At 48.4% G+C, this 13,087-nt stretch overlaps 1 protein-coding gene across 2 annotated transcripts in view; it reads right to left on the reverse strand.

The window, feature by feature from the left end:
• Positions 1-13,087, reverse strand: part of mrpl11 (mitochondrial ribosomal protein L11) — a 110,711-nt gene that overhangs the window by 13,116 nt on the left and 84,508 nt on the right. For both annotated transcript variants that reach the window (XM_084331247.1, XM_084331246.1), the window contains exon 3: positions 8,807-8,902. In XM_084331247.1, the coding sequence (XP_084187373.1) occupies positions 8,807-8,902 (96 nt within the window). The remainder of the gene's footprint in view (positions 1-8,806; positions 8,903-13,087) is intronic.

Here is a 13,087-nt window from a genome sequence, read left to right on the forward strand (position 1 = left end):
TTCTTCTCCAGGTGGTTTTTGGTCTGCCTCTCTTCCTCCTGCCCTGTGGGTTCCATGTCAGCGCCCGCTTTGTGATTGATTTCTTTCTTCCGAGTGTGTGACCTATCCACTTCCACTTCCTCTTCCGGATTTGAATTTCTATTGTGTCCTGTTTGGTGAGTTCCCACAGGTTGGCGTTAGAGATGGTGTTGGGCCAGTATATTCCCAGGAGGCGTCTGAGGCACCGGTTGGTGAAGGTCTGTAGCTTATTGAGTATAGTGGTGGTGGTTTTCCAGGATTCTGAGCCATATAGTAGAGTGGTCTTTACGTTTGAGTTGAAGATCTGTAGCTTGGTCTTGAGTGACAGGTTTTTTGCCTTCCAGATAATGTTTAGCATGTTGAATGTTGTCCTTGCCTTTCCAATCCTGGCTTGGACATCGTCTTCCGTACCCCCTTCCACAGAAATGATGCTTCCAAGGTAAGTGAAGCTGTTTGTCAGATTATTATTCATTATTTCTAGACGTGAGTACTTGTGATATCTACAGATAACGTTCAATTGAATATATAAACACACAATACACAGACATAAAAACCAGAATCATAAAGTAAACAGTTAGAGTTAGTGCTTATAGCGAACACACTTGTGTGTAACACACAATGTGGTAATGCCCAGACAGTTGACGCTTAATGGTTGACATTATTCAATTCAACAATGGAATCTATATCCATCTTATAATACCCCGACATCCTGCCAGATGAGTGCTTAGGCTATAAACTGAAAAGCTTTAGGCCGGGCAACGCATGACAAGAAGTTGGTGAAGGGGGTTAAAAAAAGTCTAATTAAAAGCTTTTGCAGAGTAATCGATGGTCCTTGTACATGACTGAATTCTTATTCTGAAGTGTAAAATACATTTTGTGATGGATTGCTAATGTAAACAATGCAAGATGGAGAATGAAGAGAAGAAGATGAATTATGACAACCTAGAAATGCTGATCGAATGAGGAACCAGATGAGTCCATGCTGGGTTGGAGTGAAATTAATTGGCAACTCAGATGATGTGTTTTACGAGATTCAGTTGTAGTACAGGAGTGGAGGGAATTTAAAGTAGGGAAGGTAAAGGACATGAGGATTACACGGTGGTCTGATAATCGTTGAGGGTGTCTTTGTGTCAGCAGAGATGGGCACTGAAATCGACAAGGCTAGGAGAACATCAGGTTCAGGCGATTTCCTTAGGGGACAAAGACCCAGTGAAGGGTGTTATTTGTCCTGTGCCAATTGATTGGGGTGTTGAGAAGTGTTTGTTTAAGGGTAGTGATGTTTGTGGAGTAAAATGTCTGACACGGTAGAATAATGGACAGAGAGAGCAGAGCTTGTCAGTGTTGCTGAGTTTTGAACAGGATGAATTACGGAGAGAAATACGAGTGCAGAATAAGAAGGAGTTCAGATTCCCAGTGAGACCCTTTGTGCCGTTTTCCCCTGCAGTGCAGAAGGTGCCAAACATTTGGACATGTGGCTTCAGTGTGTAGGAAATCTCTGCAAAGGTGTGTTAAGTGCTGCAAGATGGCAATTAAGAGCCGTGTAAATAACTAATTAAATGTGTGAACTGTGGAGGTGCTCATGAAGCAAGGTCACTTGAATGACCAAGGAAATTTCAAGAAATTGAGGTAAACAAAATCAGGGTACTTGACTTCTCATAGGTAAGGCAGAGAAAGAAGTGGAGGACAGGGAGCCTAGGCAGAAAAACAGTCTGGAAGAGGGGAACAAGAGGACTTGTATCTGGATGATGACAATGCCTCCTTATAAATAGCGTAAAATAACTAGTATTCGATAACTCTTGGAATATGATGATTTATTATGATTGCTGGCAAAGCGTCTTACTTGACCTATTGGACTGCTCCTCGTACCAACTGGCGTACACTGAAAGAATTTTACTCAATGCACCCATCACTCACCAGGGTACATGCCCACCTGCAGTATATGAGCAAGTTCTTGACCTGCACTCACACTTCCTAGCTTCTTTTAGTAGGAGGGCCAACAGGGTGGAAATATATCCTGGGATATATCCTCATACAGCCAGTGTGACATACACTGCTTAGACAGAACCCTGCCTTTAGCTGAGCCCCCGTGACACCGGAAAGCTTGCATTCAAAATAAATGGATAGCACACAGACGGGACACAACAGGTGTAAGCTCCTTTCTGTCTCATCAGAGTGAGAAGGAGGATAGAAAGCCTTAAGAACAATCTCCCTGAAGCTACTAACATTAGAAAGAGATCCTAATGTTACTGGGATTGAAGGCTGGATTATGTCTCAGAATAGTACCGCTACCATTTCCATTGATAGTCAGGCGGTCTGGTTGAACCGATAAGGCACACAGCTCACTGACGTGATTCGCTGATGTGATGGCTAAAAGGAATGTGACTCAAGGGTGCCTGTTCCAGAGGTTCAAAATGAGCTCCCAAAAGCCTAATTAATACTAGTGGGAGGTCCCATTGTGGAGCCATCACATGCTTTACTGATTTGAGGCATCTAGTCTCACTCCGGTGCTCTAGTCTTACTCTCTCCAGCAACTGATTTATTGGGTGGATTGGAGAAAACGCATAGAGAAGCCTATCCGGCCATGGAGACAGGGAGAAGGCATCCACTCCTGGAGGAGGGTTGTCCTTGTGTCTGAAACCACAGGGGGCAATGTGTGATTTCTTTGCTTGCAAACAGATCTACTACAGCCTCCTGTTCCAAATTTGTCTCACAATGTCCGGGTGTAACTGCCACTCATTCCAGTGGGGTCCCCCTCGAGACATTAGGTCTGCTCCCACATTGTCCATTCCCAGAATGTGGAGACCCCCGAGACTGCAGCCTTTCCCCACCTGCCCACTATTGAGTGACAACAACAGGTCTCTCCCCAACCTGTTGAGGTGTCCGTGAAGACTGTGACATGAGACAGTATGTTGCCCATAGGAACACCCCTTGAGAGGATCTCGGGGGTCCTCCAGTGGTCCAGGTCACCTTTGACATATGAGGGAATACTCAACAGCTTTTTTTGCGAGGATGAAACTCTCTCAAGGATGATAGGATATCCTATCATGTCAGAATGTCATCCAATGAGAACTGAAAGTGGCCATCTTTCAAGTCTATTGATGTGAACCTCTGATGTGTCTCCCTGTCTGACGGAGCATAACAGATGTTTGACTGTGATCATTCTGAACATTGAGTGATCAGGTCTATGATTGGTCCGACACCTCCAGGGACCAAGAAATAAGGCATTTCTCTAGCCATACTGGGTAGAGTTTTGATAGTGGCCAAGCCTCGAGTTGAGGTTGGTTGGCTATGAATCCGTAGTATGAGACATGAGTCCCTACCGCTGTGCCTTGTCCGTTTAGAGAGAACGTCACCCATGGGGGACGCTGATGAAAAAAGAGGGGGAGATTGTGGGGAAACCCAGCTTGCCGCATCATTATCGAGTTGAGTTGATGCAGGCACGTTTCTTGGGTGCTGATGGATGGCTCCAACCAGACTGACCCACAGAACGTTGATGGTTGCCGGCGCTCTGAACTGGTGCACTGGAACTACCGGCCAGTGGGGCTGAGACCATGGCGGATGCCGCAGCGGCCCTACGCTTCCCTCCGTAGACTCGGCGGTGGGAAGACTTAGGGAGGAGGGAAAAATGTGGGGGAAAAACAGCTTGCCGCGACACCTTGGAGTTGATGTGGGCGGTGTTTTGCTAGTGGAGGGAAACTGCTGACTGCATCATTAGAATCCTCCCACTGCAGTAAAGGGCATAATTTTCATAGAAAAAATTCAGACCGCCTTGGATGAGGTGACATTACCCGTATGAGTGACTGGCTGTCTGTAGGCATTGCTCTGTGAAAATCAAACTGTGTCCAGGACAGTCTTCATATAAGCAGGAGAAGCCGCCTTTTCTCAGTCCTTGCCCCACAATGGTGGAATGAACTGCCCACCCCAGTTAGGACAGCCGAAACCTGTCCAATCTTTCACCGTCGACTAAAGACGCACTTCTTCAACCATTATCTGAAATAAAATTTAAATAAAAGATCTAAATCTAACTAACTCATGCACTATCCTAATAAACTAACCTACACTGTAGCACTCAACACTTTGATGAACATTGTTACTCAGCTGATAGAGTTGTGCCCTTCCTGATGACTTGTCGTACAGAACTTGTAAGTCGCTTTGGATAAAAGCGTCAGCTAAATGTAAATGTAAATGATAAGCAGAGTTACAGATAAAAAAACAATGTTTTGATGAATGGATATTCACACCAACACAAGAGCCATAGAATATTGTGGAGCTGCAATGACACTTTCTTGTTGTGGATAATGATAAAGATAGCTATAGACCGGAAAGCCAGCTCTAAATTCCATTCCATCATAGCTGGGCTGTTCCTTTTCTCTGTCGTCTTAACTTTTTTGACAAACTGGGAGTAAAGGATAGTGGCATTTGCACATGGTGAAGCAGCCGTAGGGTTTTTCTTCGTTGTTGTGAGGGGATCCCAAGTAGTCCAGCCTGCGCTCATCTCTGGGCCAGGGCGGCGGTGCTGCACCTCGGTCCGGATGAGGAGCGGTTGGAAAGGAGTGGTCTTGTCTTCCATATCACCATCATTGGACAGTACTCACCTGAACGTGATGTAACCAGAGCTACTGTAGCTCAGCACTCTGCAGCTGTCATTGTGGGCGAGGACCTCATTGAGACAACTTGGCTTTGAGTGGCGGGAATCCTTCCTCCTGCAGTGACAGTGGGAACAGTATGGGGCGACAGTGCATCAGGAGGTAGAGCGGTCGTCTTGTAATCAGAAGGTTCCCGGGCAGCATGTCGAAGTGTCCTTGAGCAAAACCCCTAACTGCTCCCGATGAGCAGGTTTGCACCTTGCATGGTTGCCTCCGCCATCGGTGTGTGAATGTGTGAGTGAATGGGTGAATGTGAGGAACAAAATTGTAAAGCACTTTGGATAAAATGTTACAAGGGCACAGAATGCAGAGCTGGAGGACGGAGAGCCTCAGGGGAACGTGACGTGACCTGAGCTACTGGAGTTCAGTGCCTCGCCACTGGCGATAAGACAGAGTGAGGCACCCTACCACTGTCTGGCGATAAGACAGAGTGAGGCACCCTACCACTGTCTGGTGAGACGACAGAGTGAAGCACCCTACCACTGTCTGGTGATAAGACAGAGTGAGGCACCCTACCACTGTCTGGTGATAAGACAGAGTGAGGCACCCTACCACTGTCTGGTGATAAGACAGAGTGAAGCACCCTACCACTGTCTGGTGATAAGACAGAGTGAGGCACCCTACCACTGTCTGGTGATAAGACAGAGTGAGGCACCCTACCACTGTCTGGTGATAAGACAGAGTGAGGCACCCTACCACTGTCTGGTGAGACGACAGAGTGAAGCACCCTACCACTGTCTGGTGATAAGACAGAGTGAAGCACCCTACCACTGTCTGGTGATAAGACAGAGTGAGGCACCCTACCACTGTCTGGTGATAAGACAGAGTGAGGCACCCTACCACTGTCTGGTGAGACGACAGAGTGAGGCACCCTACCACTGTCTGGTGAGACGACAGAGTGAGGCACCCTACCACTGTCTGGTGAGACGACAGAGTGAAGCACCCTACCACTGTCTGGTGATAAGACAGAGTGAAGCACCCTACCACTGTCTGGTGAGACGACAGAGTGAGGCACCCTACCACTGTCTGGTGATAAGACAGAGTGAGGCACCCTACCACTGTCTGGTGAGACGACAGAGTGAGGCACCCTACCACTGTCTGGTGAGACGACAGAGTGAAGCACCCTACCACTGTCTGGTGATAAGACAGAGTGAAGCACCCTACCACTGTCTGGTGATAAGACAGAGTGAGGCACCCTACCACTGTCTGGTGATAAGACAGAGTGAGGCACCCTACCACTGTCTGGTGAGACGACAGAGTGAAGCACCCTACCACTGTCTGGTGATAAGACAGAGTGAAGCACCCTACCACTGTCTGGTGATAAGACAGAGTGAGGCACCCTACCACTGTCTGGTGATAAGACAGAGTGAGGCACCCTACCACTGTCTGGTGAGACGACAGAGTGAAGCACCCTACCACTGTCTGGTGTGACAACAGAGTGAAGCACCCTACCACTGTCTGGTGAGACGACAGAGTGAGGCACCCTACCACTGTCTGGTGAGACGACAGAGTGAGGCACCCTACCACTGTCTGGCGATAAGACAGAGTGAGGCACCCTACCACTGTCTGGTGAGACGACAGAGTGAAGCACCCTACCACTGTCTGGTGATAAGACAGAGTGAAGCACCCTACCACTGTCTGGTGAGACGACAGAGTGAGGCACCCTACCACTGTCTGGTGATAAGACAGAGTGAGGCACCCTACCACTGTCTGGTGAGACGACAGAGTGAGGCACCCTACCACTGTCTGGTGAGACGACAGAGTGAAGCACCCTACCACTGTCTGGTGAGACGACAGAGTGAGGCACCCTACCACTGTCTGGTGAGACGACAGAGTGAGGCACCCTACCACTGTCTGGTGATAAGACAGAGTGAGGCACCCTACCACTGTCTGGTGATAAGACAGAGTGAAGCACCCTACCACTGTCTGGTGAGACGACAGAGTGAGGCACCCTACCACTGTCTGGTGATAAGACAGAGTGAGGCACCCTACCACTGTCTGGTGAGACGACAGAGTGAGGCACCCTACCACTGTCTGGTGATAAGACAGAGTGAGGCACCCTACCACTGTCTGGTGATAAGACAGAGTGAGGCACCCTACCACTGTCTGGTGATAAGACAGAGTGAGGCACCCTACCACTGTCTGGTGAGACGACAGAGTGAGGCACCCTACCACTGTCTGGTGATAAGACAGAGTGAGGCACCCTACCACTGTCTGGTGATAAGACAGAGTGAAGCACCCTACCACTGTCTGGTGATAAGACAGAGTGAGGCACCCTACCACTGTCTGGTGATAAGACAGAGTGAGGCACCCTACCACTGTCTGGTGAGACGACAGAGTGAGGCACCCTACCACTGTCTGGTGATAAGACAGAGTGAGGCACCCTACCACTGTCTGGTGAGACGACAGAGTGAAGCACCCTACCACTGTCTGGTGATAAGACAGAGTGAGGCACCCTACCACTGTCTGGTGATAAGACAGAGTGAGGCACCCTACCACTGTCTGGTGATAAGACAGAGTGAGGCACCCTACCACTGTCTGGTGATAAGACAGAGTGAGGCACCCTACCACTGTCTGGTGATAAGACAGAGTGAGGCACCCTACCACTGTCTGGTGAGACGACAGAGTGAGGCACCCTACCACTGTCTGGTGATAAGACAGAGTGAAGCACCCTACCACTGTCTGGTGAGACGACAGAGTGAGGCACCCTACCACTGTCTGGTGATAAGACAGAGTGAGGCACCCTACCACTGTCTGGTGATAAGACAGAGTGAGGCACCCTACCACTGTCTGGTGATAAGACAGAGTGAGGCACCCTACCACTGTCTGGTGAGACGACAGAGTGAGGCACCCTACCACTGTCTGGTGATAAGACAGAGTGAGGCACCCTACCACTGTCTGGTGAGACGACAGAGTGAGGCACCCTACCACTGTCTGGTGAGACGACAGAGTGAGGCACCCTACCACTGTCTGGTGATAAGACAGAGTGAGGCACCCTACCACTGTCTGGTGATAAGACAGAGTGAGGCACCCTACCACTGTCTGGTGATAAGACAGAGTGAGGCACCCTACCACTGTCTGGTGATAAGACAGAGTGAAGCACCCTACCACTGTCTGGTGATAAGACAGAGTGAGGCACCCTACCACTGTCTGGTGATAAGACAGAGTGAGGCACCCTACCACTGTCTGGTGATAAGACAGAGTGAAGCACCCTACCACTGTCTGGTGATAAGACAGAGTGAGGCACCCTACCACTGTCTGGTGAGACGACAGAGTGAGGCACCCTACCACTGTCTGGTGATAAGACAGAGTGAGGCACCCTACCACTGTCTGGTGATAAGACAGAGTGAGGCACCCTACCACTGTCTGGTGATAAGACAGAGTGAGGCACCCTACCACTGTCTGGTGAGACGACAGAGTGAGGCACCCTACCACTGTCTGGTGATAAGACAGAGTGAGGCACCCTACCACTGTCTGGTGAGACGACAGAGTGAGGCACCCTACCACTGTCTGGTGATAAGACAGAGTGAGGCACCCTACCACTGTCTGGTGATAAGACAGAGTGAGGGACCCTACCACTGTCGGCATTGGTGATAAGATTCAGTACTTTCCTTTTGGATGCTGATGCTGTAACACTGCAACAGGATTCTAAACAGCCGAACTACAGGGACACTTTGCTTTTTTGCCGTGGCAAGGAAAAAGATCCATACCATAAGACTTTCCGTAGTAGTTCAGCATAAACTCAGCGCAAGACAAACTAGAGACATCTGCAGGAAGGAGTCGCACTAGAAATTACGTTTAGTGAAAATCCTTATACATCCACTGATAAAAGGTATCAATGAAAAGATCAATCTCTGGATTTTAATAATCAATATTTGAAATTGAAATAAAAAAGATTGGACTTTTATTTTTTTTGAGAATCCAAAACAAGAATTTCTTTTTAATGTAATTCTGCTCCCTTCCACGCTCTTAATGCTTCTGGATGGTGCTTCATTAATGAATGCAAAAGAAGCTTTACAGTATGAATAATGGAAGTGCTTTAGTAATGTTATGCAGACACTGTTCCACCAAATCCTGGGTAGGGGATGAAGTGCCGGGGTCATGGCCAGGTTAGAGCCCCTTAATTGGGCATATGAACTCACCTTCACATGGATCTTTATTGGAAGAGGGATGCCCTCCTTCATCTCCTTGGTTTTTTCATTGAAGTCCTTGCAGAATTGCCCAATTGGAATCCCTCTCTAAATAGGAAAGAAAGAGAAGGAGGCAACAGACGGTGAATTGCTTTCAAACGTATGAGGAGGTGGGACCTGCAAATATTAATGTCAACGGCATTCCCATGGCACAGGGCACTAGAGGAATACCAATGACTAGAGTTCTGCCACTCAATCAATCAAACGGCCTTCTAGAGGGTTCACTATATGTGCACACATGAGTGACTCCAGGAGTGAGTGTCTGGAGGTAGCTGTGTGTGTGTATGGGGGGGGGGTATGTGAGCCATGACGGTATGTGTGTATAGGTATTTGTAAAGGTCTTTGTAAAGGTCTCATATAATATTCTCATTATATGTATATGTAGCTGTGTTTATTATGATAAGGCATAGAAATATATATATATATATACATTTTTTCCAATTATTCTCCTTATGAGTGTGTAGTCCGTGTAGCTGATGTATATATTTGTATAGGTCTTTCCAATTATCGTCTGGATATTTGTATCTTTCCAGTTATTGTTATTACTGTATGTGTGTGTGCACGTATGTGTGTATTTGTGGGTGTCCCTGCTGTTCCAGAGTGTAGTGTGTTTGTCTGGCGAGGTATGACAGAATGCATGTTGGAGCCCAGCGCCGGGGAGACCCAGTGATGAATGAGCCTCCAATTCCCAGGCCCTGCCAGGCCAACCGGAGAGAAGGCAGAATGGATGGATGACATTAAGTCAACAGCCATTCCCTTTCCCTACGCCTCTTCAGAGAGGAATTCGGCACGCGACCACTAATCAAGAATCTAATTACTGCTGCTGAAATTTAAACTGACCTTCAACCGCCATCTTTCCCAAAGGCAACAGGCTGATTGAAATGTTCATTTCAGAAAATGAGAGAGAGGGGAAAATATATATTTTACACACAGTTTAATGGACCTGCAAGCTCCTATTGCTCCAGGATGGCGCGCCACTGAGTGGGGCACTGCCTCCAGATTCTAATAACGGATCTGATGAAAAGTCATTCATCCTGAGACATTCTTCAGTGACGGGACATGGAGGACATTTATTTTGACTTAATGGAGCAGATGGTTCTCATCAGAACACCATCTTCAGGAGAAAGACTCAAAACAAACACCTAATGACTAATCAGTCGTTAGTCTCTTCATCTATGTAACTCTAACCAGTTCATTAATCTCTTCATCCATGTAACTCTAACCAGTTCATTAAAGGGGACATACATTGCTATTCCTTGCACCATTGGGCAACTTTACACAATTCCTGTGAGTCTATGGAACACATCTGTAAGTTTTTTTTTCAAAAACATTAATTGTTTTATATTTCTAATCAAGTACTCAAAAGCATAATTTTTCAGCCTCAGGATTTCAGGCTGTTATTGGATAGGCTCCGCCCATAAGTGACAGTCACCCACACAGTCTGCGACTGGCAGACAGAGAGAGATATAGAGAGATTGAGGGGGATACTAATTAATTTCGCCACGGGGGGCATAATCCCACGGGACAATGCATTGGTAACTTGTTTCAAATGACAATATATACCCCTGTGATTATTATTGCACGGATCGGAGTGGGAGCATGCGCAAAGATATTTTGACAGTGATATGCGAGTGTTCCCGACTGCGAGAGAGAGGGAGAGAGGGAGAGAGAGATCAATAGAGAATGTCCAATCTCTGAAGGCGCAGGTGGTACATATACGACCTGGAATAGTTAAGGAAGAACAGCAATGATACTTTAATGATTATATACTGGATACACTAAGGGGGGGTTAATCCGGTCGCTTGTAAGCCGACAGGAGTAGGAAGGGGGGGGGGGTAGAATCCGGCTGCCTCATCCGGCCAAGGGTATCCCAGGTGAACCCACTGTAGTGCCGTTCAATGCGCCGGCGATCCTTGGACCACAGATGAAAGCAGGTGGACTCTTTGTGGGCCGGCGTCCTCCGGTCCACGGAGGAGAGACGTGAAGCGACCTCGTCTTGCAGAGCGTCTCCTCACCTTGCGTCCTCTCCAGGGGGGGGGGTTCCAACACACGGCAGTGTCGGGGGTCTTTATCCATGGAATAATCAACGTATACAAAGCATAATCCGTGCCGGGGAAGGCGGGCTGTCGTCGGTAGAATAATCCGGTATACAGGTCCACTCGCTCGTCGGCTCTGGGGCTCCTCGGGTGCAGCTTCACGTGGGGTCAACCACCCTGGATAAGCAGCCAGTTCTCTGCCCGAAACGATGGGGTACTGACTACGGTAGTATTCTCACCGCACGAAGCACTATATATTAACAGACTATTATTAGCTTAATAGACTACGTCCAACTCGACGATATAGTGCCAAATATGACTATTCAAATATTAATATACACGATGTCTCAATACCGATGGTAAGCCGAACTTGGCCTTACTCCCACACGTGGCGTCGCGGGGAGGCTTTACGTCTGTGACTCTATTGGAGGGTAAGAAACTGGACTGAAAAGGAAGTCCTACTTTAGTAGCGCAGTATATATACGCACTATGAACAAATAGTCCCATTAGTGGTGCGGTAGCCAGATTCCTACGCGGAACTAGGACTTGTTCGTACATGTTGAGCGGTACGTTTGAACTGGGTCTGAGGGGTATGGCAGCCTGGCACCAAGGTCTCGACCAATAGTAGAATGGAGACTATTATGGGATGTTCAGTAGGCTAGAATGGATATTCAATGCATATTGTACAAGGAATATACAAGGGATATCAAGGAATATTAGAGAATATACAAATACAATTAAATATATATATATAAATAAATATATATATTCGGTTTAATCTGGCCCTTCACAACAGCCACCCCCTGATTGGTCCCAGACCTAATCAGTTAAACAGAGACAGATTAATCGCGTTGTCTATTTACACATAAGGGTTTGCTGTAGGGGTCAGTCAACTTCACAAAGTCATAGGGTTATAGGGTCATGGTCATCATCGATTGTGTCTGGGAGTCGGGGCAGTTCTATGAGCCTCGCCACGGGACGGGTGTAAGTGCGACCCTGGACAAGCACTTCAGCTGCTCGGACCTTGCCGTCGGCACCGGTGATCACTTTGCTTACGCGGCCGGCCGGCCACATAGCTCTGGGCAGTGATTGATCAATCATGACGACTGTTCCTTCTGTCAAATTGTCTCTCTCCTTTACCCACTTCTGGCGGGTCTGTAGAGACGGTAGGTAGTGCAGTAGGAAACTGCTCCAAAACTTGTCGGCTAATACTTGGCTGTACCTCCACATTCGTCGGCCGTTCGCTTCTTCAGGCCGGTACATTGTCTGGGGTAACGCGGGATCTAGCCGCGCCATCAGGAGTGTGTTGGGGTCTGCGGAGATAACAGTGCTCAATCCACAGAACACAGGCTTCTTATTCTCAGCCTCCTCCTGACTGGCTTCCCTCGGGATAGGCGTGGGCCACTGTCCTTCCGGGAGTCTTAGGAATGCGGGGCCGTCACTGTAGACATTGCGACGGGTGAGGTCATCTAGGGGCATTCCCCGGGTGATGACGTCAGCTGGGTTCTGTTTTGTATCAACGTAGCGCCACTCTGTTTCTCCGGTTAACTCTTCGGTTAAGTCTTGAATCTCGGTGACTCTGACTCCCACGAAGACTTTGTACTTGCATGAGTCCGATTTGATCCAGGCGAGTACTGTCGTGGAATCTGACCACAGGATTGTTCTAGACACCGGTATGGTGAGCTCACGTTGGATGAGCGTGGCTAGGTGCGCTCCGGCTAGGGCTGCGCAGAGCTCTAGACGTGGGATAGATTGTTGCTTGCGTGGGGCTATTCTCGAGCGGGCGAGGACAAATGCTGTGTAGATCTCTCCCCCCTTTTCTTGGGCCCGCAAGTAGGCTACTGATCCGTATGCGACCTCTGAGGCGTCACTGAAGACGTGTAAGTCCATTTTACATGTCTCTGGCCTCACCGTGGGTGGGAAGTAGCTTCGGCGCATATTAACGCCTGGGAGTGAGTGGAGCTCCATCTCCCACTCTCTCCAGGTGGATGCAAGGTGTGCGGGAATGGGGTCGTCCCAGCCCTGGTCCTTGTCCCACAATGCTCGTACAATCATTTTTGCCCTGGTGGTGTACGGTAGAATACATCCTAGCGGGTCATATTGTCGGGCGAGTGTTGTGTACACACTCCGTCTGGTGGTCGGCGCCGCCGCCGGCCTTCCCTGCTCCGTAGTCAGGGGCTTGTGTCTGTAGTGAAGC

Source organism: Notolepis coatsorum, assembly GCF_963971535.1.
Source record: "Notolepis coatsorum genome assembly, chromosome: 16".
Lineage (NCBI taxonomy): Eukaryota > Metazoa > Chordata > Actinopteri > Aulopiformes > Paralepididae > Notolepis > Notolepis coatsorum.